The sequence below is a fragment of the Megascapheus bottae genome, chromosome 13, assembly GCF_031878675.1.
Source record: "Megascapheus bottae isolate mThoBot1 chromosome 13, mThoBot2.hap1, whole genome shotgun sequence".
Classification (NCBI taxonomy): domain Eukaryota; kingdom Metazoa; phylum Chordata; class Mammalia; order Rodentia; family Geomyidae; genus Megascapheus; species Megascapheus bottae.
In genome coordinates this window covers 8,327,709-8,349,084 of record NC_143521.1, presented here as the reverse complement: position 1 = coordinate 8,349,084, position 21,376 = coordinate 8,327,709, and the positions used below count along the sequence as shown (strand labels likewise).

The 21,376-nt window shown below is 37.0% G+C and overlaps 1 protein-coding gene across 8 annotated transcripts in view; it reads left to right on the top strand.

Annotated features, from left to right (window-relative positions):
• Positions 1 to 21,376, top strand: part of Ptpn13 (protein tyrosine phosphatase non-receptor type 13) — a 151,298-nt gene that overhangs the window by 67,051 nt on the left and 62,871 nt on the right. For 6 of the 8 annotated variants that reach the window (XM_090343263.1, XM_090343261.1, XM_090343264.1 and 3 more), the window contains exons 10-18: positions 432 to 506; positions 599 to 773; positions 3,701 to 3,854; positions 5,025 to 5,163; positions 5,825 to 5,977; positions 9,028 to 9,210; positions 14,031 to 14,193; positions 20,297 to 20,714; positions 20,855 to 20,949. In XM_090343263.1, coding sequence (XP_090199389.1) covers positions 432 to 506; positions 599 to 773; positions 3,701 to 3,854; positions 5,025 to 5,163; positions 5,825 to 5,977; positions 9,028 to 9,210; positions 14,031 to 14,193; positions 20,297 to 20,714; positions 20,855 to 20,949 — 1,555 coding nt within the window. The remainder of the gene's footprint in view (positions 1 to 431; positions 507 to 598; positions 774 to 3,700; positions 3,855 to 5,024; positions 5,164 to 5,824; positions 5,978 to 9,027; positions 9,211 to 14,030; positions 14,194 to 20,296; positions 20,715 to 20,854; positions 20,950 to 21,376) is intronic. The other 2 variants (XM_090343266.1, XM_090343265.1) reach the window with 1 other exon arrangement.

Here is a 21,376-nt window from a genome sequence, read left to right as displayed (position 1 = left end):
GAAAGAAAACTTGTGGAAAAACATTGCCCAAGGCACATGCTATCACTTTTCTTAGCAAATTTGAATATACTTCATAAAAAGTTTCTACGTATTATTTTCTTCAACTAGTTCTAATGTGGTACCTTTATATATAATTCATGGTTTTATTATTTCCCTTATAGGGAAAGATGAACAGTAAACATTTTTATATTATTAATTGTATAGAGGTTTCATGGTAATATTTCTGAATACATTTATAACATATCTTATTCAAATTATTCTATAACTTTCGCTTATCCCTCCCGCTCCCCTAAGATAATCTTAACACGTTTTTTCTGTTCTATTTTCACACATGTAAAAAGTACTTTGACCACATTCCCCTTCATTTCCTTGCTCCCTCACTTCTCCTAATAAATGTTTAAGACAATTTATTCTACCTATGTGATTTGCAGAATTTCTTTGGCCCGGAGTTTGTGAAAACAACGATTGAACCATTTATATCCTTGGATTTGCCTCCATCTATTCTTGTAAGTAGTAGTAAAACTCTTAAACAAAAAGTTTAGTAATTATTTTCAATGCTTCTTTTCCTAAATGCTATTGATTCTTTTTCCAATTGTAGGCCAAGAAAGGGAAAAATGAGGATAACCGGAGAAAAGTAAATGTTATGCTTCTTAGTGGACAGCGATTGGAACTGACCTGTGATACCAAAACTATATGTAAAGATGTGTTTGATATGGTCGTAGCCCACATTGGCTTAGTGGAGCATCATTTGTTTGCCTTAGCTACCCTCAAAGGTACCAAGATATAAATTTGGAGGACAGAAGGGAACTGCACAACAAACTGGCTTCCCATACCTACTGTTATGCCCAGTTTTGCTTTGGGGAATATTAGCTTAATGAATAAGTCAGCATTGCAAAATAAACATGAGTTAGGAATTTCTCCCAACTTCATTCATTGTTTTTGTTTTTTAGTTTTTTTATTATTATTATAAAACTGATGTATAGAGTCGGGCGTGGTGGCTCACGCTTGTAATCCTAGCTACTCAGGGGTTGAGATCTGAGGATTGTGGTTCAAAGCCAGCCTGGGCACTAAAATCCTTGGGACTTTAACCACTAGAAAAACCAAAAGTGACTGTGGCTGAAGGGGTAGGGTGGTAGGTAGCCTTGACCAGAAGAACTCAGGGACAATGCCCAGGCCCAAGGATAGGTTGTCAGCCTTCAGCTGAAGAGCTGAGGGACAACAACCAGGGTTGAAGGCCCATGCCTGGGGGTGGGGCACAAAAAAAAAGTGATTCATCAACTACTCATTATTTTAATACCTGTGTGCTTATTGGGCTCCTTGTGTATCTGACCATGAATTTTTCTTTGTCTTGGAATAGTCTGCATTGACTTTTGGTTTTGCATTTTCAAATAAGATCTTATTATTCTCAGAAAAATCTCAGACCCTGGTCTCCCATAGTCCTCATGCCTCAGCCTCTGAGTAGCTGACACACAGGTGTATGCCACTGGCTAAAGACAACAATAAATACATGTAGTATATGCCTGTTTATGAAACTTAAATGGAGTATATGTGATACACATTTCACTCTAATATGAAGTTGAGTGTATGTAGCACACCCCTACTTCTGAATTTTTCACAGCTTCCTAAGCTTACTATCCTGATATCCTATAATTTCTTTAAAAATGTTACTAGTTGTTTTCTAAAATTTTAAATACATATTAAGCATTTAATTTACTGAATTCTATGACATACACAATCATAATGGTCTCATAGTATCGTTTCGGTAAAAACATGTTTATTAGTTAAAGTTGCTATAGCTATAAGAAGCTCAAGAGAATTTATTTTTCCTCAATAAATCACTGTATTTATCAATATAAATATTTTTCAATATTTCAGTTTTGTCAAAATGACACTTAAGAAACTCAGGCAACAGAGTATTATGTATGACAATCAAAGGGTCAAATGATCCTGACACTACAACATCCTGAAAAAAAAATCCCCTTTTCATAAAATATTTCTTTCTGCCTTTTTTTTTTTTTTTAATATTTGTGACTTAAAAAGAAACACTAGCTGGTTTTCAGTGGCTTGTGCCTATAATCTTGCTATTTGGGAAGGCTGAGTTCTGAGAATAGTGGTTCTAAGCCAACACAGGCAAATAAATCTATGAGATTCCTATCTCCAATAAACTACAGAAAAAAAAAGCCAAAGTGGAGCTGTGACTCAAGTTCTAGTCTTGAACAATAAGAACAAAAGCTCAGGGCCGGGAGTTTGGCCTAGTGGTTAAAGTGCTTGCCTAGCATGCATGAAGACCCGGGTTCGATTCCTCGGTACCACATACATAGAAAAAAGCCGGAAGTGGTGCTGAGGCTCAAGTGGTAGAGTTCTAGCCTTGAGAAAGTCCAAGGACAGTGCTCAGGCCGTGAGCTCAAGCCCAGAACTGGCAAAAAAAAAAAAAAAAGAACAAAAGCTCAGGAATAGCACCCAGGCCCTAAACTCAAATTCCAGAACCAGCACTAGAATAGAATACTGAATTTTGTGAAGTCATCCAATAAAAATAAGTGTTACCAATGTTGTTACCTTACTAACTTCATTTTTAGGGAAATTAAATAATTCTATCTGCATAATCTGTCAAATTTTCTATTTTAATTTGCCTACGTTCCTTAATCATGTAATACAAAATCAGATTAGGTGATTTTTTTTTTCTGACTTTAGATTGTAGCTGAATAGTATTAGCTAATATTAGCCAGGTGCTTGTGGCTCACACCTGTAATTTTAGCTATTCAGGAGGCTGAGATCTCTGAGAATCATGGTTCAAAGCCAACCTGTGCAGGAAAGTCTATGAGTGTCTAAGTTCCAATAAAATACTCAGAAAAAGCCAGAAGTGGCAATGTGACTCAAGCGGTAAAGTACTATCCTTGAGCACAAAAAAGCTCAGTGACAAGATTTAGGCCTTGAATTCTAGCTCCAGGACTGGCTAAAATGAAATTAATTTAAAAAAGCACTAGTATGTGTTGAAGCAATGCCACACACTATTTGCTTTCTCAAATGTTTTCTTATTCATTGTATCACTTGGTGTTTACATGAACTTTATAGAAAGAAATTGGCTTTATCTTGCTCTTATAGACAGGAAAACTGATATCCAATGAGGCAATATAATTTATTTGGTGCTCTAGAGATAATAAATGATGTCACCACTAGCTGAATCTAGGTCTGTTATTTGTTCAGCCCTGTATTATTTTTGTTTTTTAAAAATTATTATTTTTAAATACTTACACAAAGAGTTTTCAATTCAACAAAAGCTCCCTCATTTTTCCCCCATCTTTCCCTGCCAGAACCCCGATTTTGAAAAGATTGAAGTACTACTGACTCCGTTCTAGACAGTCCTTTAGAACTTACTCTCATAGTTGATCATTTTTCCACATTCTTCTTTTTTTTTTTTGCCAGTACTGGGCTTGAGCTCAGGGCCTGAGCACTGGCCTTGGACTTTCTCAAGGCTAGAGCTCTACCACTTGAGCCTCAGCACCACTTCCGGCTTTTTTCTATGTATATGGTACCGAGGAATCGAACCCGGGTCTTCTGCATGCTAGGCAGGCACTTTAACCACTAGGCCAAACTCCCGGCCCCTCCACATTCTTCTTACTGACACTGTTAGACAGAAAGATAAAGAAGGCAAAAGGAATTTTTTTGTTTTATCTGAATGTTTTTCTTATTCATTTTTTAGAAAATGAATATTTTTTTGTTGATCCTGATTTAAAATTGACCAAAGTAGCCCCAGAGGGATGGAAAGAAGAACCAAAGAAAAAGAACAAAACCACTGTGAACTTTACTTTGTTTTTCCGAATAAAATTTTTCATGGATGATGTTAGTCTAATACAGTGAGTACATATGGTTTCTCTTTTGCTCTTTTCAGACTTCACTCTTAGGATCTTTAATGTGCTGTTAACTGAATTATTTGATTCTTAAAAATAATTTTTTATGGCAAGTGAAATCCACCCTTATCCATTGTTTTATTTCCCTACCTTCCCAGATGATATTCAGAGAAAAATTCCAGAAACAAATGTATTTCAGTATCTTTTCTCTCTCTCCCCTCTTTCCTTCCCTGCCCCACCCTATTCCCTCCCTCTTTCCCCCTCTTTCTCACCCTTTTGCCAGTTCTGAACTTGAGCTCAGGATCTGAGCACTGTCCTTGGTCTTTCTCAAGGCTAGAGTCCTATCACTTGAGCCATAGCACCAATTCCGGCTTTTTTCTATGTATGTGGTACCAAGGAATCAAACCTGGGTCTTCATGCATGCTAGGCAAGCACTCTTACAACTAGGCCAAACTCCTGGCCCACATGTTTTTATCCCACTTCTTTCTGCTGAGCCCTGAATTGTCCCGTTCTCCTTTATATGGGAGTTGTATATTCTACCAACTGCCAGTCATTTACTAGCCATCTTGGTTATCAGATCAGTTGTCAGTGCTTATATTAAAGTATCCCTTCTTTAAAATGGCCCCAAAGCATAAGAGTAATGGTGCTGACAATTCTGATATACCAACCAGAAGAAAATCCTAAGATGGTTTGCTAAAATTCATAATGAATTGTTACAGGTCATCTCTTCCGGTACCTACATTATAAGTTAAACTTTCTTACCGGTATCTATGTGTAAAAACAAAACAACTTGGGGCCAGGAGTTTGGCCTAGTGGTAGAGAGCTTGCCTAGCATGCACGAAGACCCAGGTTCAATTCCTTGGTACCACATGCATAGAAAAAAGCCGGAAGTGGTGCTGAGGCTCAAGTGGTAGAGCTCTAGCCTTGAGAAAGTCCAAGGACAGGGTTCATGCCCTGCGCTCAAGCCCAGAATAGGCCAAAAAAAAAAAACCAACGTATATAGGGTCTGGCACAATCTTTCTCTTCCGACTTCTACTATATCTAGCTCTTAAGTGTTATTCTTACAGGAAAAAGAGGACTTTGGTATTTCTCTGAGTAGAATTTCTTGAATTAAGTTGCTAGCCTACAGTAAAACCCCACCCCAGGATTGATAAAAAAGATGTTCATATTTTCCAGACACAACCTAACCTGCCATCAGTATTACCTTCAGCTACGGAAAGACATTTTGGAGGAGAAGATGCACTGTGATGACGAGACTTCCTTATTGCTGGCGTCCTTAGCTCTGCAGGCTGAGTATGGCGATTATCAGCCAGAGGTAGTGCTTTTCTTTTTTCCTCTAAAAAGTCTGATTTCCCATTGCTTTTTTTTCCCGTTGCACAATTAAAGAGGAAAGCTGGTTAAAGTGTTCTATATTTAGATCTAAAGATTTTTGAGTCTGATAAAATAGTAAATGCCTCAAAGCAGCCATGGTTTCCAACTACTTTCATTGACTCTATACAGTTGTGCTAGGTGAGACTTTTCTGTTTAAAATTACCTTTTTTTGCAAGTTATAGATACCTTAGCATCAACTCCTCCTCGTATGTTTTAACTAAATGTAGGAGGTTTACAGCCCAATATTAAGGATATTTTGTATCTTCTACACATGAAAATTTAGCAAAGTATGAGACTCTGTATTCAAAACCAGGTGTTCCTAATTGAAATCATTCTAGAGATTGTACTACTGAACAGAGCCTTTACAATATCCATCCTTACCTAGAGTAAATGTCATTCTCTGAAGCTTGTATGTCAACTCTACTCATTGCTCCTCATTGAAGAGAATGACTTATACATTTCCTCTAAAATTCATTCCTTAGAAAGAGAAGTAGAAACGGAAATGTTTCATCTTTTGACTGAAGCAAGTAATTTAAGATAGGAGGAAGAGGGCTTACTCCAATAAAGGCAAATACACCCACTTAGAGTATCAATGTTTTTTCTAGATTCATGGCGTGTCTTACTTTCGACTAGAGCATTATTTGCCAGCCCGAGTGATGGAAAAGCTTGACTCATCTTATATTAAAGAAGAGTTGCCCAAATTGCACAATACCTATGCTGGAGCTTCTGAAAAAGAGACAGAGTTAGAATTTTTAAAGGTAAGCACGCAAGACTATAAATGTAATCTTGTGAAGTGTTCAGAATAAGAATATTGAAGGGCATACATCTACAAGATCATGAGCCAACTGATTTACATTATTTTATCTAATTTATTTCTGACCAAAGTCTGTGTGTGTGTGTGTGTGTGTGTGTGTGTGTGTGTGTGTGTGTGTGAATTTCCTTTTATATGACCTGGAGTGCTCCCAACGCTACTTCTCTATAGGAGAGTAACACTATTTGAACCTTTATCCATTTAGTATGAATTCCATACTTTATCTTATTTCCACTATTAAAATCGAGATTCAAAGCCTGGCGTTGATGGCTCAGACTGAGATCTGAGGATCGTGGTTAAAAGCCAGCTCAGACAGAAAAGTCCATGAGACTCTTATTTCAGAAACCTGGAAGTGGCTCTAAGTGGTAGAGTGCTAGCCTTGAGATCAAGAGTGCAGGAACAGTGTCCAGACCCTAAGTTCAAATCCCACAGTAACAACAACAACAAAAAGAGACAATTTAACTTAGTGCAGGCTAGATTTGAAAACATCCTTCATAGCCATTCTAGAGTTAATTTGATTCTGGTTTGTTGTTATTGTTGTTTTTTTCTTCTCAAAGGCTAAAATTCAATAATATTCTCTTAAAATAGTCTTTTTAATGAATGCCAGGTAATTCACATAGGGATAAAGGATCATAAAAGCTGGCATATGGTTTAAGTTCTAAAAACAGCGCTCTTTTAGATCACAAATTAATAACAGTGCATTTATGATCAAGAAAACCAGAACTATATAGGAAATTCTAATACAAATAATAAATATAAGATAGTATTTTGAAAGGGGGGGAACAAGCTTTCAATGTATTCTCCTGTTTCAGCGTCCTAGTGTGTAACAGTAGGCTTTTACTCACTAATTGATATTGTAGGGAATCTGGTGCCTTACCAGGAAAGTCTTGACACTCCAGTAGACTACCCAGAAAAACTCAGAATTGGTGCTATGTCTCAAATGGTATCATGCTAGCTTTGAGTACAGAAAGGCTTCAGGGACAGAGCTCAGGTTCTGAGTCAAGCTGCAGAATAATAATAATAAATAAATAAATTTGAAGAGCCTTCATTCACAGACTTACATTATCTTTAAGGAGGGATTATTGTTAGAAAAGCAAGGTGATTTGGTTTTTTAACCTCAAAATTTAAAGATAAAAGCTTGTATTTGTCTTAATGCATTTGTATATTTTAGGTAATAAATAACAAGTTACATTTTTATTAAGAAGACAGGTTAGAGTGAAAAAATTTATATGAGGATTTCTAGATGGTATTGCATTTGAATTTTTGTTTCAACTAGCTAGAACCTTGGACCGTATGCTTAAACTCTGTTTCATTTCTATAACTGGCATGGCTATTATGCATTAGCTTTCCCTATTTTCCCTTTACTATTACTAATACCTTTTCCTTTTCTGCATCTGTACTACTTTTGGTAGTTGTTGGAGATAAGAATCGTACAGACTTTCCTGCCAGGCTGGCTTCAAACCTTAATCCTCAGATCTCAGCCTCCTGAGTTGGTTGGATTACAGGTGTGAGCTGCTGGTACCTGCTTTCTGAGTTTTTGCTTTTTTATTTTGTTGGGTTTTGTTTTTGCTTTTGCTTTTGTTTGTTCTCTGCTGGTTCTGGGGCTTAAGTTCATGGCCTGTCCCTGAACTTTTTTTTTTTTTTTTGCCCAAGGTTGGTACTCTGCCACTTGAGCTATAGTTCTGCTTCTCGCTTTTTGTTGTGAATGGAAGGTAATAGTCTGAAGGACTTCCCTGCCCAAGCTAGCTTTAAACCACCACCCTCAGATTTCAGCCACCTGAGCAGCTAGGATTACAAGCATGAGCCACTGGCATCCAGCTGTTACTTTTTTTTCCCTGCAAAGTATTAAATTATCTTTGTTTAAGAGATGTACTTTTTTGCCTGTCTACTTTACTGAGGTATATTTTACATAAAATAAAACTGATCACTTTTAAATGTTAGTTAGTTTGAAAAAATGCAATTGGGAAACTACCTCTGCAACTATGAGAAAGAACAAGGATTAATAAAATATGGCTTACCTATTTGGTAAATAAAATTGTATTGGAACTTGGCCATACCAGTTTGCTTTCATGTAGTATATTTTTTTGGATAGATCAGAGAGCTTGAACTCTAGGCCTGGGCACTGCCCCTGAGTTCTTCAGCTCAAGACTACTGTCCTACCCCTTGAAGCACAGCCTCACTCCCAGTTTTCCAGGAGTTAATTGGAGATAAGAATCTCATGGAGTTTTTAGTGCCCAGGCTGACTTTGAACCATGATCCTCAGATCTCAGCCTCTTAAGTAGCTAGGATTATAGGCATGAGCCACCGTGTGTGGCTTTGTCCATCTTATTTCTGTCTGGTTATATGTTTCCTTATTTTCAAAAAACTCAAGTTCTATATACATGCTGATCACACCCCCCCTTTTTTTTTTTTGATGTTCTGCGTATATTTTTATCTTAGTCTGTGTTTGTCTGAGTATTTTAACATGGACTTTTTTTTTCCTCTGGGGCGTGAACTCTGGGCCTGAATACTGTCCCTGAGCTACTTTATTGCCCAAGGCTTGCACTCTACCAACTGAGCCACGCCACCACTTCCCACTTTTTCTGAGATTAACTGACTCTTAACAGAGTCTCCTGGCCTTTCCTGCCTAGGCTAGCTTCAAACCTTAATCCTCAGATCTTAGTCTTCTGAGTAGCTAGGATTACAGGCATGAGCCAGCAAGTGCCCAGTTTAACATTGACTCCTGATAAACAAGTTTTAATGTTACTGAAGTATTTGATGCTGTTTATTTCTTCATCATACTGAGAAATAAATCCTGTGAAATGTTAATTTATAATTTTTTTGCTGTGATTCATGCTGTTCATGTCATATCTAAGAAATATTTGCCCTAACCAAAAAGCTAAAGTGAATTTTAGTTTCATACGTTTACCTCCTGTGATCTGTTTTAGATTCATTTTTATGTATTAGGTGAAGTAAATATTGAAATTTTGACTGAATAATGTTGTATCATTCCTACAGGTCTGCCAAAGGCTAACAGAATATGGAGTTCATTTTCATCGAGTGCATCCTGAGAAGAAATCACAAACAGGAATTCTGCTTGGAGTCTGCTCTAAAGGTGTCCTTGTGTTTGAAGTGCACAATGGAGTTCGCACATTGGTCCTTCGCTTCCCATGGAGAGAAACAAAGAAGATTTCTTTTTCTGTATGTTCATTTTAACCTTTTCTCATATTTTCCAAGCAGTATTGCCAATTTTCAATGTAACATCAGTGTATTAATGTAACATTTACAGACTTCCCTTAAGTTTAGATCATACCATTTTCTTAATATTATTTTATCTCTCCCCTTTCAGTTGTAGAAAGTATTATAGAGATTTTGGTTTTTGTTTTCTCAGATACTCAAAGTGAATGATACATTCCTAGCTGGTTATATGCTCAATGAACTTTAGTTAAATTATAACCAAGTTAAATACTCTGTTACAAAATCAAAACATATTCTTTGGTTTTCACATGGAGGAATTCTTCTAATACTTTCATGATAGATAATTATCTTAAACCCAATAAGCCTTATCTAGCTCAAGAATAATCTCCTGATTTTCTCATAGCAACTATTATGTGAATCTGAGAGATACAAAGATTTACTAGGTTTTATATACTAGTTCCATCACTTTCTACAGTTTTATGTTTATGTTTCAGTAAACACTTTCTATGAAGATAAATTTTTTAAAGTGACTGTAAGAAAGTCATATTATTATGTAACATGTACTCTAAAAGCATATGTTTGTTTTGGACATGAACTGAAGTACTACTATTGGCAAGTAATAGAGGGGAATCAAAAATACATTTAGGGGCTGGGAGTTTGGCCTAATGGTAGAGTGCTTGCCTGGCATGCACGAAGACCCAGGTTCGATTCCTTGGTACCATGTACTAGAAAAAAGCCGGGAGTGGTGCTGAGGCTCAATTGGTAGAGCTCTAGCCTTGAGAAAGTCCAAGGACAGTGCTCAGGCCTTGAGCTCAAGCCCAGAACTGGCAAATATATATATATATATCCCATAATGTAATAGAAAATAGCAACTTTCTTTTAGGCTAATTCCATAACTGCATCTATGTACTGACAAAGCAAGAACACTGAAAATAGTAGATTATTTTCATTGTTTTAAGCAAATAATAAATATGGGTCTGTTTTATGTCACAGCCCTAATGAACACATTGTTACTTCTAAAGAAAAAAGCCGAAAGTGGTACTGAGGCTCAAGTGGTAGAGCTTTTAGCCTTGAGAACGTCCAAGGAGAGTGCATAGGTCCTGAGCTCATGCCCAGGACTGGCAAAACAAACAAACAAACAAACAATATTTAGGCTAGGCGCCAGTGACTCCGTAGCCTAGCTACTCAGGATCCCAAGATCTGCAGATTAGAGTTTGAAGCCGGTCCAAGAGCGAAAGCCCATGAGACTGCTGTCCAACTGACTACCAAAAAGCTGGACATGCAGCTGTGGCTTGAGAAGAGCACTGGTCTTTAAGGTATAAAAGTTAGTTATAAAAGACAGCACTTGGGCCCTGAGTTCTGGCCGTAGTTCTGACACATATTAACACACACACACACACATGCACACACACACACACACTTCCCAGATAATGTTTAGAGATTACTGAGAGCTGTAGCTCCTATTTGGGTTAAAATACATTCTCAACAGAATGGTATTTGTAAGGATATCGTGGTCATGATTATGTTCAATCCAAAGACCTATGAAGTTAGCTCTAGACCTAATAATGAGTTGGTTGATTTATGTGAAACCCAGAGTATATTACCAGTTAATAGTTTCTTACCTCAGGAAAACCCAGATTACTCTCATCTTCCCAAACCTGTCAAGACCAGGATTACTTGTGTTTAATTTCATTTTTCCCAATGCAAATTCTGGCAGAGCTGAAGGAATCCTTAGATTCATTTTATTATGAATCCAGTTCAGGCCAATTTTAATAAGGCAATAATGAAATAGCAATTTATCATTGAGATCCTTCATTTAATAAGCTATCACACCTGTCTCTATATATAGCTACATTGACCTCATGTTTTAAGATCTGTAGTAATAGAGTGGACCCCATTCCCACGCATACTCTCCCAGTATTTAATCTCACTCATACTCCTACTATTTAATCTTACTGTCCTGAAGTTCCTTCTCTAAAACAAAAATATTTAAATAAAAAAACAACTATTAATCTTTATTAGATAGGGAAAAAATCATTCTTGCCCTTTTCATCTTTCAGAAGTGAGTCCCTCAGTTACATTTCTTGCCCATTCCATCAGTTAACTCTCAGGGAAACAAATGCTCTTCTTGTTTGTTTCAATCCAGGACTTCTTTCTTTGATGTTGTCGCCTATAATACCACTTTTCATTATAAACTTGACTTCAAACCTGTCTTTGGTGAGGCTTTTGTTCTCCACCCTCCTTTGTTGTTTTTGGATGTTTTATTACAGATAATAATTGACTTAGTAAGGAGATTCTGTTCTTCATATTAATGGTCTAATCAGTAAGATTCAAGGTTTGTGGAGTTCAATATGTTTGTGAGATACTTGGCAATAGTTAACTGATATGTTGTTAGGGGAAAAAAAATGGTCCCCAACCATTTGAAGAGTTACTAGTTACTACTAATAATCAGGATACTAATTTTTCCTCTGTCTATCTTCTATTTGTGGCAATGGTACTGGTTTCCAATTTATAATTGTGATATAAAATTCCTTTAATGTGAACTTGTGTGTTAAAAAAAAGTCAAGGAGGTGGGAGGGAAATCAGGACAAAAACATGAGAAGGGGTATCAATGTGTGAGAAGTAACACACCTATTATCTGGCAAATGTAACTGTAACCTCTCTATACATTGCAATAAATTTTTTTTTTTTTTTGCCAGTCCTGGGCTTGAGCTCAGGGCCTGAGCACTGTCCTTGGACTTTCTCAAGGCTAGAGCTCTACCACTAGAGCCTCAGCACCACTTCCAGCTTTTTTCTATATATGTGGTACCGAGGAATCGAACCCGGGTCTTCATGCATGCTAGGCAAGCACTTTAACCACTAGGCCAACTCCCGGCCCCTAAAAAAATTTTTTTAAGTCAAGAAATATATGTAAGGTTGAAGGTGGTAAATTTAGGTAATACTCTGTTGTTGTTTTTTTTAAATGTTCAGTGCTGAGGATTGAATCAAGGCCTTGAACATGCTAGGCAAGTTATTACCCACTAAGTTATATACCCAGCATTGTTATTACATCTTCTGGCACAATTTGGCATTATTGTGGCTACTTCTGATTCAGAATAAGGGTATGAGATATGAAGTAGGCAGAGTAATCTGTTCAGTAAGCAAAACTAGAGTAGAATTAGAGTAGAGTGGACCTAGATTTCAGTGTTTCTTTAGAGGTATGATGGTTAGAACCCTGGTATGTTGAATGTTTGTCTTTAAATTATGTGGATCTGCTACAACCCTCACCATGTGTGTCATTTTGAGATGCATAATTTTCGAAAAAGGAGATTTGCTATTTTTATACTTTCTCTGAATTTGGAAAGAAAATCTTTTTTTTTCTTTTTATTTATTGTTTTCAAGGTGTTTTACAGAGGGGTTACATAGAGAGTACATTGTCACCCACCCCTTCCTTGTCTCTAGACATTTTTCCCTCCCATCTTTACCCACAAATAAAAAAAGCCATTTCTAAGTATTAAAGCAATTCTCTCAACTCAGGAATTCTGTTGGTACCACAACTTCATTCCCACATTTTTCCTTTATTTCCCGTAAAAAAAAAACAAAAAACAAAAAACCAATACCATGTGATTGTCGCAGTCATTTTTTCAGGCTGGCTTCACTCAGGCAATAATCCTCCTACCTCAGTTTCCAGCTACTTGTTTGCAGGTGTATACTGCTCTTCTGCCCATACATTTTCTTTATTTATTACCTTTTCTATACAAAACTTCTTTTTTTTTTTTTTTTTGCCAGTCCTGGGCTTGAGCTCAGGGCTTGAGCACTCTCCTTGGACTTTCTCAAGGCTAGAGCTGTACCACTTGAGCCTCAGCACCACTTCCGGCTTTTTTCTATGTATGTGGTACCAAGGAATTGAACCCGGGTCTTCATGCATGCTAGGCAAGCACTTTAACCACTAGGCCAAACTCCCGGCCCTATACAAAACTTCTTGAAACTTACATTCTAAGTAGAGCTAAATCATAGCTCTTCTCATTTAGATTAATTTAAAAAGACGATTTGTGTTGGACTTCACAGATTCCTTGCTAGAGGAATAAAACTTTTTCTTTTATGTGTGCATGTGTGTGCACATACATATGCATTTGTGTGCATGCACGTTGGTCATGTCTCCACTTACAGCTTTTTGCTGGCTAATTGGAGATAAAAGCATCACAGATTTTACTGCTTGAGCTGGTTTCAAACTGTGAACCTCAGGTCTCAGCCTCTTGATAGGAGGATTATAGGCATAAGCCACTGGCACCCAGCTCTCATTTTTTTTAAAAGCACTTTAAAGTATTTATTAAGGGGCCGGGAGTTTGGCCTAGTGGTTAAAGTGCTTGCCTAGCATGCATGAAGACCCGGGTTCGATTCCTCGGTACCACATATATAGAAAAAAGCCGGAAGTGGTGCTGAGGCTCAAGTGGTAGAGCTCTAGCCTTGAGAAAGTCCAAGGACAGTGCTCAGGCCCTGAGCTCAAGCCCAGGACTGGCAAAAAAAAAAAAAAAAAGTATTTATTAATACTACTATCATTTCAAACTGCGAATTATCTCATTAAATTGGACTATTTCCCTTGCTGATGGTTGATAACACAATGTGATTTAGAGTACAATTTCTGAAAGTATAGTTTTTTTCTGAATTTGTTCATAATAATACAGGATTATATTTCCTGTATTTTCATTAGTTCTAGGTTATGGGTTACCTATGTCTAATAGAAAATATAAATAATATCTCTGCTTATGATAGTTTCAAATATTTTGTTATACAAAAAGTTATAGACAAGCATCATAATTATGATTTTCTAATTATTATTATAGAAAAAGAAGATCACATTGCAAAATACATCAGATGAAATAAAGCATGCCTTTCAGACAGACAATGCTAAGGTATGCGAATACCTGCTGCATCTCTGTTCTTCCCAGCATAAGTTCCAGCTACAGATGAGAGCAAGACAGAGCAACCAAGATGCCCAAGACCTTGGTAAGGAGAGAAGCGTTATAGGTGACTCTGAGGTATATGCATGATTTTTGCTACAAATTTTTAAAAATATTTAGTGAAAAATAGTAAGATTAAATATCTTAGCTCAAGCCTTTGAAAACATCAACTGCATGCCCTTCTTGAAAATAGCAGCTTAGATAATTCAAGGAGAACCTGTTGATAAAATTTTTAAATGATTGAGTCATGTCCTCTACCCACAGAAAACGTACATATTGTGGGAAAGTTAATACTAGCATGCATGAAAATGAATAATGCAAAATAAACAAGAATTTTAACAGATTATCTCATATAGGCTCTACTGTCATAAGAGACGAAGAAAATCAGAGGATTAGAAGAACAACTGAGTTAGGAAATAATTTGAACAGTTTGGAAATAAAGGGCTTACCAGATGAGTGAAAGAACAAGGGAAAGTATGTATGCAAAACAATAAGACAGTTATCTGGTGGCAGATTTACTGCCTGTTAGGTTCATTTGGGTTCATCTCTGTTTTGAGAATAACATAAATAGCCTCAGTACACACAACGAAGGATCAGAGAATGGTTTCCTCTGAAAAGGAAATAAAATTAGCCCTGAAAAACATACCTTAATCAGAACTGAAATGTTTAAAGCTTACTCTTTAAGCTCATATGTAGAGATTGAAATGACCATAACAATTACATTTTATAGTAAATTCACATAGATGATGCACTGAAATATGAGGTTAAGAAAATAATTTATAACATTGGTAACTTTATGATTATGAATTCTTTACTTGAACTTTCTTACATTCTGATATTCTACAGAAAATACCGTAGGGTCAAACATATTACGAACCTATGGATAAAGGTTTTTTAACCTGTCATACTTTTCTGTAGGTTTAAACCGGGGTGATGGATATCAATGGATAAATGGCTTTTAACCTGTCAGAATAAGATGAAGACTATGTGCTTATTTAAAATGAAGTCTTAGGAGCCCATCTTAAACTTAAAGATTACAATACTTGGTAGAATCTGCATTTTAATAGCTTACTTTAGTAACTCTATGTATACTAAAATAAATATGATAAGCATGACTATACAGTAATCATTATTTTATTTTCCCACTTTGCTAAGATTATAAATTCTCATATATTTTCCAAGATTGATGTGGAATATCAAACCCACTAGAGCTAACAACACTTCCATTTGAACTAATATTTTATTAAAGTGTCAGAAGTCCACAATATTAAGCCCTTATTCTATCCTGAACAGTTCTAATACTAAAGAGCATGACAGCACAGTTTCATTGATTCATAGCCGAAAAGACTTGAGACTAGGAGTGTCTCAAGTGGAATTTGGAATTTTCATATTTTTGAGATATTCACATACATATAAGGAGATGTATTGGGAACAAACCCTAATTTTAAGATAAAATTCATTTATACACCATATATATATATATATATATGTATATACAGTAAGGTTTTAAAGCAGTGTTTTAATGTGCTTATGTCTCTGGACTATGACCATCATATGAAGTCAGGTTTTGAATTTTCTACTTGAACATCATGTTAACTCAGCATTCAAAGAGCTTCCTACTTTAGAGTATTTTGGTTTTAAGATTAGGAATAAAGGTATTAAGAACATGATGCTTAAATCTTGTACAAGCTGCTTAAATTTTTTTGCCTTGGTGTCTAATCTATAAAATGATTATCAAAATGATAATACCTACATCATGAAATTTTTGCAAATTAGGAATGGTTTCATACACGTAGAGTACTTTAAAAGGCCTAATGGCTGAATATTGTAGTTTGTTTCTCTAATCTGAGCACATAGGAAGCAGGGATGGGAGAACCGCAAATTACAGTGCCAGCATGGATATATAGGAAGTTTCAGATTAGTTTGTGCTATATAGCAAGACTTTGTTTCATAAAACCAAAATTAGATTTTAAAAAGTGCAAAGTCCATTGATCTAGCTTAGTGCTAGAGAGCTTCTAAAATGTGTGTGAAAATGGAGATTCAATCCTTATAGGAAGAAAGGGAGAGAGAAGAGAAAAATAATGCCTAGTAGAGTAAGAATTCAGTATATGCTATTTTACCACCACCATCATTGTTTTACCACTTCTATATCCACTACTAGTTAGTAGTAGTGCCCATATAATAGTTGTAGAATCAGCAGCAGTATAGGAGTACTGTAGTATATACTACTATACGACCATTACTATGATACTGTATACTATTATACTACATGCTCTACTCTGCTACTTGACATATCATGTAGTAATTGTAGCAGGAGTAGATGAATGACTTTAGGAAAGTAACTTTTTTTTTTTTGCCATTCCTTGGGCTTGAACTCAGTGCCTGAGCACAGTCCTTGAGCTTCTTTTGCTCAAGACTAACACTACCTCTTAAGCTATAGCGTGAATTATGGCCTTTTCTGTGTATATGGTACTAAGAAATTGAACCCAGAGCTTCATGCATGCAAGGCAGGCACTTTATACTCTACTGCTAAGCCACATTTCCAGCCCAGTAACCAAAAATTTTTATAGTCACATTTTTTATTTATTTATTTATTTATTTATTTTTGCCAGTCCTGGGCTTGAGCTCAGGGCCTGAGCACTGTCCTTGGACTTTCTCAAGGATAGAGCTCTACCACTTGAGCCTCAGCACCACTTCTGACTTTTTTCTATGTATGTGGTACCGAGGAATCAAACCCGGGTCTTCATGCATGCTAGGCAAGCACTTTAACCACTAGGCCAAACTCCCGGCCCCGTCACATTTTTTTTTTAAGAGGGAACACTTTACTTTTTTTTTTTTTTTTTTTTGGCCAATCTTGGGAACTCAGGGCTTGGGCGCTGTCCTTAGGCTTTCTCAAGACTAATGCTCTACCACTTGACATCACAGCACCATATGAGATACTGAGGAATCTAACCCAGGACTTCATGCATGCTAGGCTCTACCACTAGGCTGGCCTCCTGGCCTCTGTGCTTTACACTTTTTTGTCTCCCTGGTCCTAGGGTTGAAATCTGTTCCTGGGTGCTGTCCCTGAGCCCCTTTTGCTCAAGGCTGCCACTCTGTTGAGCCATGACCCACTTCTAGCTTTTTCTGTGACTAACTGGAGATAAGAATCGTGGAGACACACCACCCAAGGCTGATGCTCTGCCACTTGAGTTAGAGCTCCATTTTGGCATTTTGGTGTGAACTGAAGATAATATAATTGTCTGGAGGACTTTCCTGCCCAGGCTATCTTTGAACCGTGACCCTCAGATCTCAGCCCCCTGAGTAGCTAGGATTATAGGTGTGCACTCCCAGTGCCCAGCTATGGTGAAGGAATTTAAACAGGAGTGCTATCTAGACGCTTTCCCATCATTTGATAAACCTTCAAAGGTTTATTGTCCTATTAGAACTGAATTAGAAATAGCTACATACCTACTTAGTTAACTGTACTAAAGAAATGAACATTACTGGCATACCCCTGAGAGGTTGGGCCAACAACTATATATATGCTTTTAGAATTACAGAATGTTGATGCTAGAAAGAAAGTGCAGGTTGTACTGATAAGGAAACATGATCAAAGAAGAGAGTGTCTCAAACTGACCACACCATAAGAGGTCAGAGTAGGGTGGGACCCTAATATCTTCCTATTCTCATTCTCCACATTGGTATACATTCCAGGTGGATGGTAGTTTGAGTAGAATGCAAATAGATTTGAATAATAAATACCTGATTTTTAAAAAATAACAGATTAAACCTAACTGAACTGGCTATCCCTGTAACTACCAAAGATTTTTCTTAAAGGTGAAGATTTCTGTTGATTAGAAAGGCATTTCCTGTAACTCAATCTACTTTACATTTTTCTTGTTGTTTAAAGGTTGCTGTCAAAGTACAGGAAATATAGTATTATTAGCACTAATTTTTAGTTTAATATTATTCTGGGAGTTTCTAAAACAGATCTGTCTTGAAGTCCTGTTTTAACTTTCTAGTCACATTTTAAAGAAAGAATGTTAAATTTTCCTCATGAGAATAAGATGTATTTACTGATTCATGAATATATATTTTTAAATCTTGAATATTTTCCTACCTATTGGCTGAGATGGAATATTATTAGTCTATTTAGGAATGAGAAGACAAGTGAATTAGAAGCTAATGATCTTAAGTCAGTAATTGTCATTTTTACTTTAAAAAGAACTTTTGCCACCTATTTTTAATAGTGACCAGGCTTTACTATTAAGCTTTACTACTCTATAAAGCTGTACTTTATAAAGCTTTACTTTAGAACTTTTGCTGCTTTATACAGGGGACCAATCGGCTAGAGTGGTTTGTGACATGGATTTGAAACTTTGTGCTCAAAGTCCTCTATTAGGTTGTGATACAAGTCTTTCATTAATAGCTTCAGACAATAAAATACTTCTGTGACTTCAGTAGAATAGGGCTTGTGTATAGACACTAAGTCTATAAATTATATAGTAGTTAAAAAAAGACAAAAAACTCCCCAGCTCACTAATCATGTTAATTTGTAGCTATCAGAACAGAGAGAAGATTGCTATTCTCTTATTGTCCCTTGACTTTTATACATTAGTTACATTACTTTGGGAAGGAGGGGATATCATAGGGGTGAAAGAACAGCCAAAAAAGGCCTGACTTTTAAGCCTCATGATTGAAAAAATAAATGAAGAAAGAATAACAAATATTTGCCTCTAAAAAATAAATATATATATAATATATAGCCAGTCCTGGGCTTGAGCTCAGTGCCTGAGCACTGTCCTTGGACTTTCTCAAGGCTAGAGCTCTATCACTTGAGCCTCAGCACCACTTCCGCCTTTTTTCTATAGATGTGGTACTGAGGAATCGAACCCGGGTCTTCATGAATGCTAGGGCAAGCACTCTACCACTAGGCCAAACTCCTGGGCCCTTAAAATATTTTTTAAAATGAAATGCAACAGTACTCTATAATTTTCATAGCATACAATTGTACAGTATATAATTGAGTGTGATTTTTTTTTTACTACATTCACAGAAAGGTACATCATCACACAATCTACATTATGACATATAAAACATAATGATCTGAGTGGGTGGGGGAGTGAAAGAGGGAGAAAACATAGGAAGGGGTAACAATGTTCAAGAATTAATATATTTACTACCTTATGAATGTAATCGTAGCCCCTCTATGCATCACCCTGACAATAAAATAAAATTAAAAAACAAAACAAACAAAAGTAATGATCTCTGGGTGCCAGTGGTTCATGCCTGTAATCCTAGCTACTTAGGTGGCTGAGGTCTGAATGTTGGCCTTTGAAGGCAGCCAAGGCAGCAAAGTCCCTAAGAATATTATCTCCAATTAACCTCTACAAGCTAGAAGTGAAACTGTGGCTCAAGAGGTAGAGTACTAGCCTTGAGCAAAATTCATGGAGCATGCCCAGGCCCTGAATCCAAACCATAGCATCAGTGCATGCATGCACACACGCACACAAGATTTCTTTCTCTGGGCAAAGCCCTTCTTTGCACAGTATCTTTTTTCAGCTCATTCAGGTTTCTTTGTTTCTTCTCCCTATCCTCGGTTTGCTGATATTTTAGCAAAGCCTCTACTATGGTTGGAACTTTCTTTTATCAATGTCATCCTCATTTCTCCTTGAAAGCCATGGCGGCTTTGAAAGCAGCAGTCCTAAACTACAAATGCTATTGGATCCAAAGAGAATTACCAGACGAGGTGGATGTGATAGGGGCTGTTGTATTGCTGAGCAAAAGACACAAAAGAGAAATGGTATGAAAACCAGCACCTTCAAGCCACCTTTACTGGCCATTTGAAATCTACTTTCGCTGGCAGTCAAAATGATTAAACAAAACAAAACTGGGGCTGGGAGCATGGCCTAGTGGTAGAGTGCTTGCCTTGCATGCACAAAGACCTGGATTCAGTTCCGGTACTACGTACACAGAAAAAGTCTTAAGTGGTAATGTGGCTCAAGTGGTAGAGTGCTAGCCTTGAGAAAGCCCAAGGACTGGCCCAAAACAAAACAAAACAACAGCCAAAACCAAAACCCTGCATGCTGTATTTTACTTACTGAAATAACTTTTCATGAAGGTATTGCAGTGTTTCCATCACATAAAGCAATCCTATTTCCTTGTAGAGAGAGCTTCGTTTAGGAGCCTGAACCTCCAAGCAGAGTCTGTTAGAGGATTTAATATGGGACGCGCAATCAGCACTGGCAGTCTGGCCAGCAGCACCCTGAACAAACTGGCCGTTCGACCTTTGTCAGTTCAAGCTGAGATTCTGAAGAGGTTATCCTGCTCAGAGCTGTCGCTTTACCAGCCATTGCAAAACAATTCAAAAGAGAAGAGTGACAAAGCTTCATGGGAGGAAAAGCCTAGAGGGATGAGTAAATCCTACCATGATCTAAGTCAGTCCTCTCTCTATCCTCATCGGAAAAATGTCATTGTTAACATGGAATCTCCCCCACAAACTGGTGCAGAGTTGGTGGGGAAACCTTTTCATCTGATGGCAAGATCTGATACAGAGTCTTTGGCAGGCGGCACAAAACTTCCTAAGTAAGAGCATGGTTGATTAACCCAAACTACATGTTTGTAAATCCCACATTTCATACATTTGTTTTTGTCTCAACGTTTTATTTTTACCATGTTCTTTTTACATTGACACTCCTCCCCCCACCTTCCTTTTCCCTCTTTAGTTCAAAGTCTGTTGCAAGTTTAAATAGAAGTCCTGAAAGGAGGAAACATGAATCAGACTCATCCATTGAAGACCCTGGTCAAGCATGTGTTGTAGGTCAGCATAAACAAGTTTATCTTCTTTTTCCATTCTTCATGCATAATTATAGGAAGTGAACTGAATACCAAGAATTTATTTGTCTTCCATGACCTAACTGCCAAAATTATGGATTTGAACTTATAGTGCACCAAGTGGAATCAAAACTGAATTTAAAACTAAACTTGATTTATCTATTGCTTCATGACGCTGTTACTTAGCTTCCTCTTGGTTACCAGAGTCATGGCAGTTAAGCTGAGAGAAGCCAGTCAGTCTCCTGCAGGGCTTTGAATTGCCTTCCATGGCTTTTCGTACAAGCCTGTGAGTGACCTTCATAATGAATGATTTGTAAAGGTTTATTTAGCCTGTTTTCAACTTAAAGGAATCGTCATCTAAAAATGTAGATAATAGTATTAAATGTGCTTTTGTTAATGGGTAGAAATTCTTA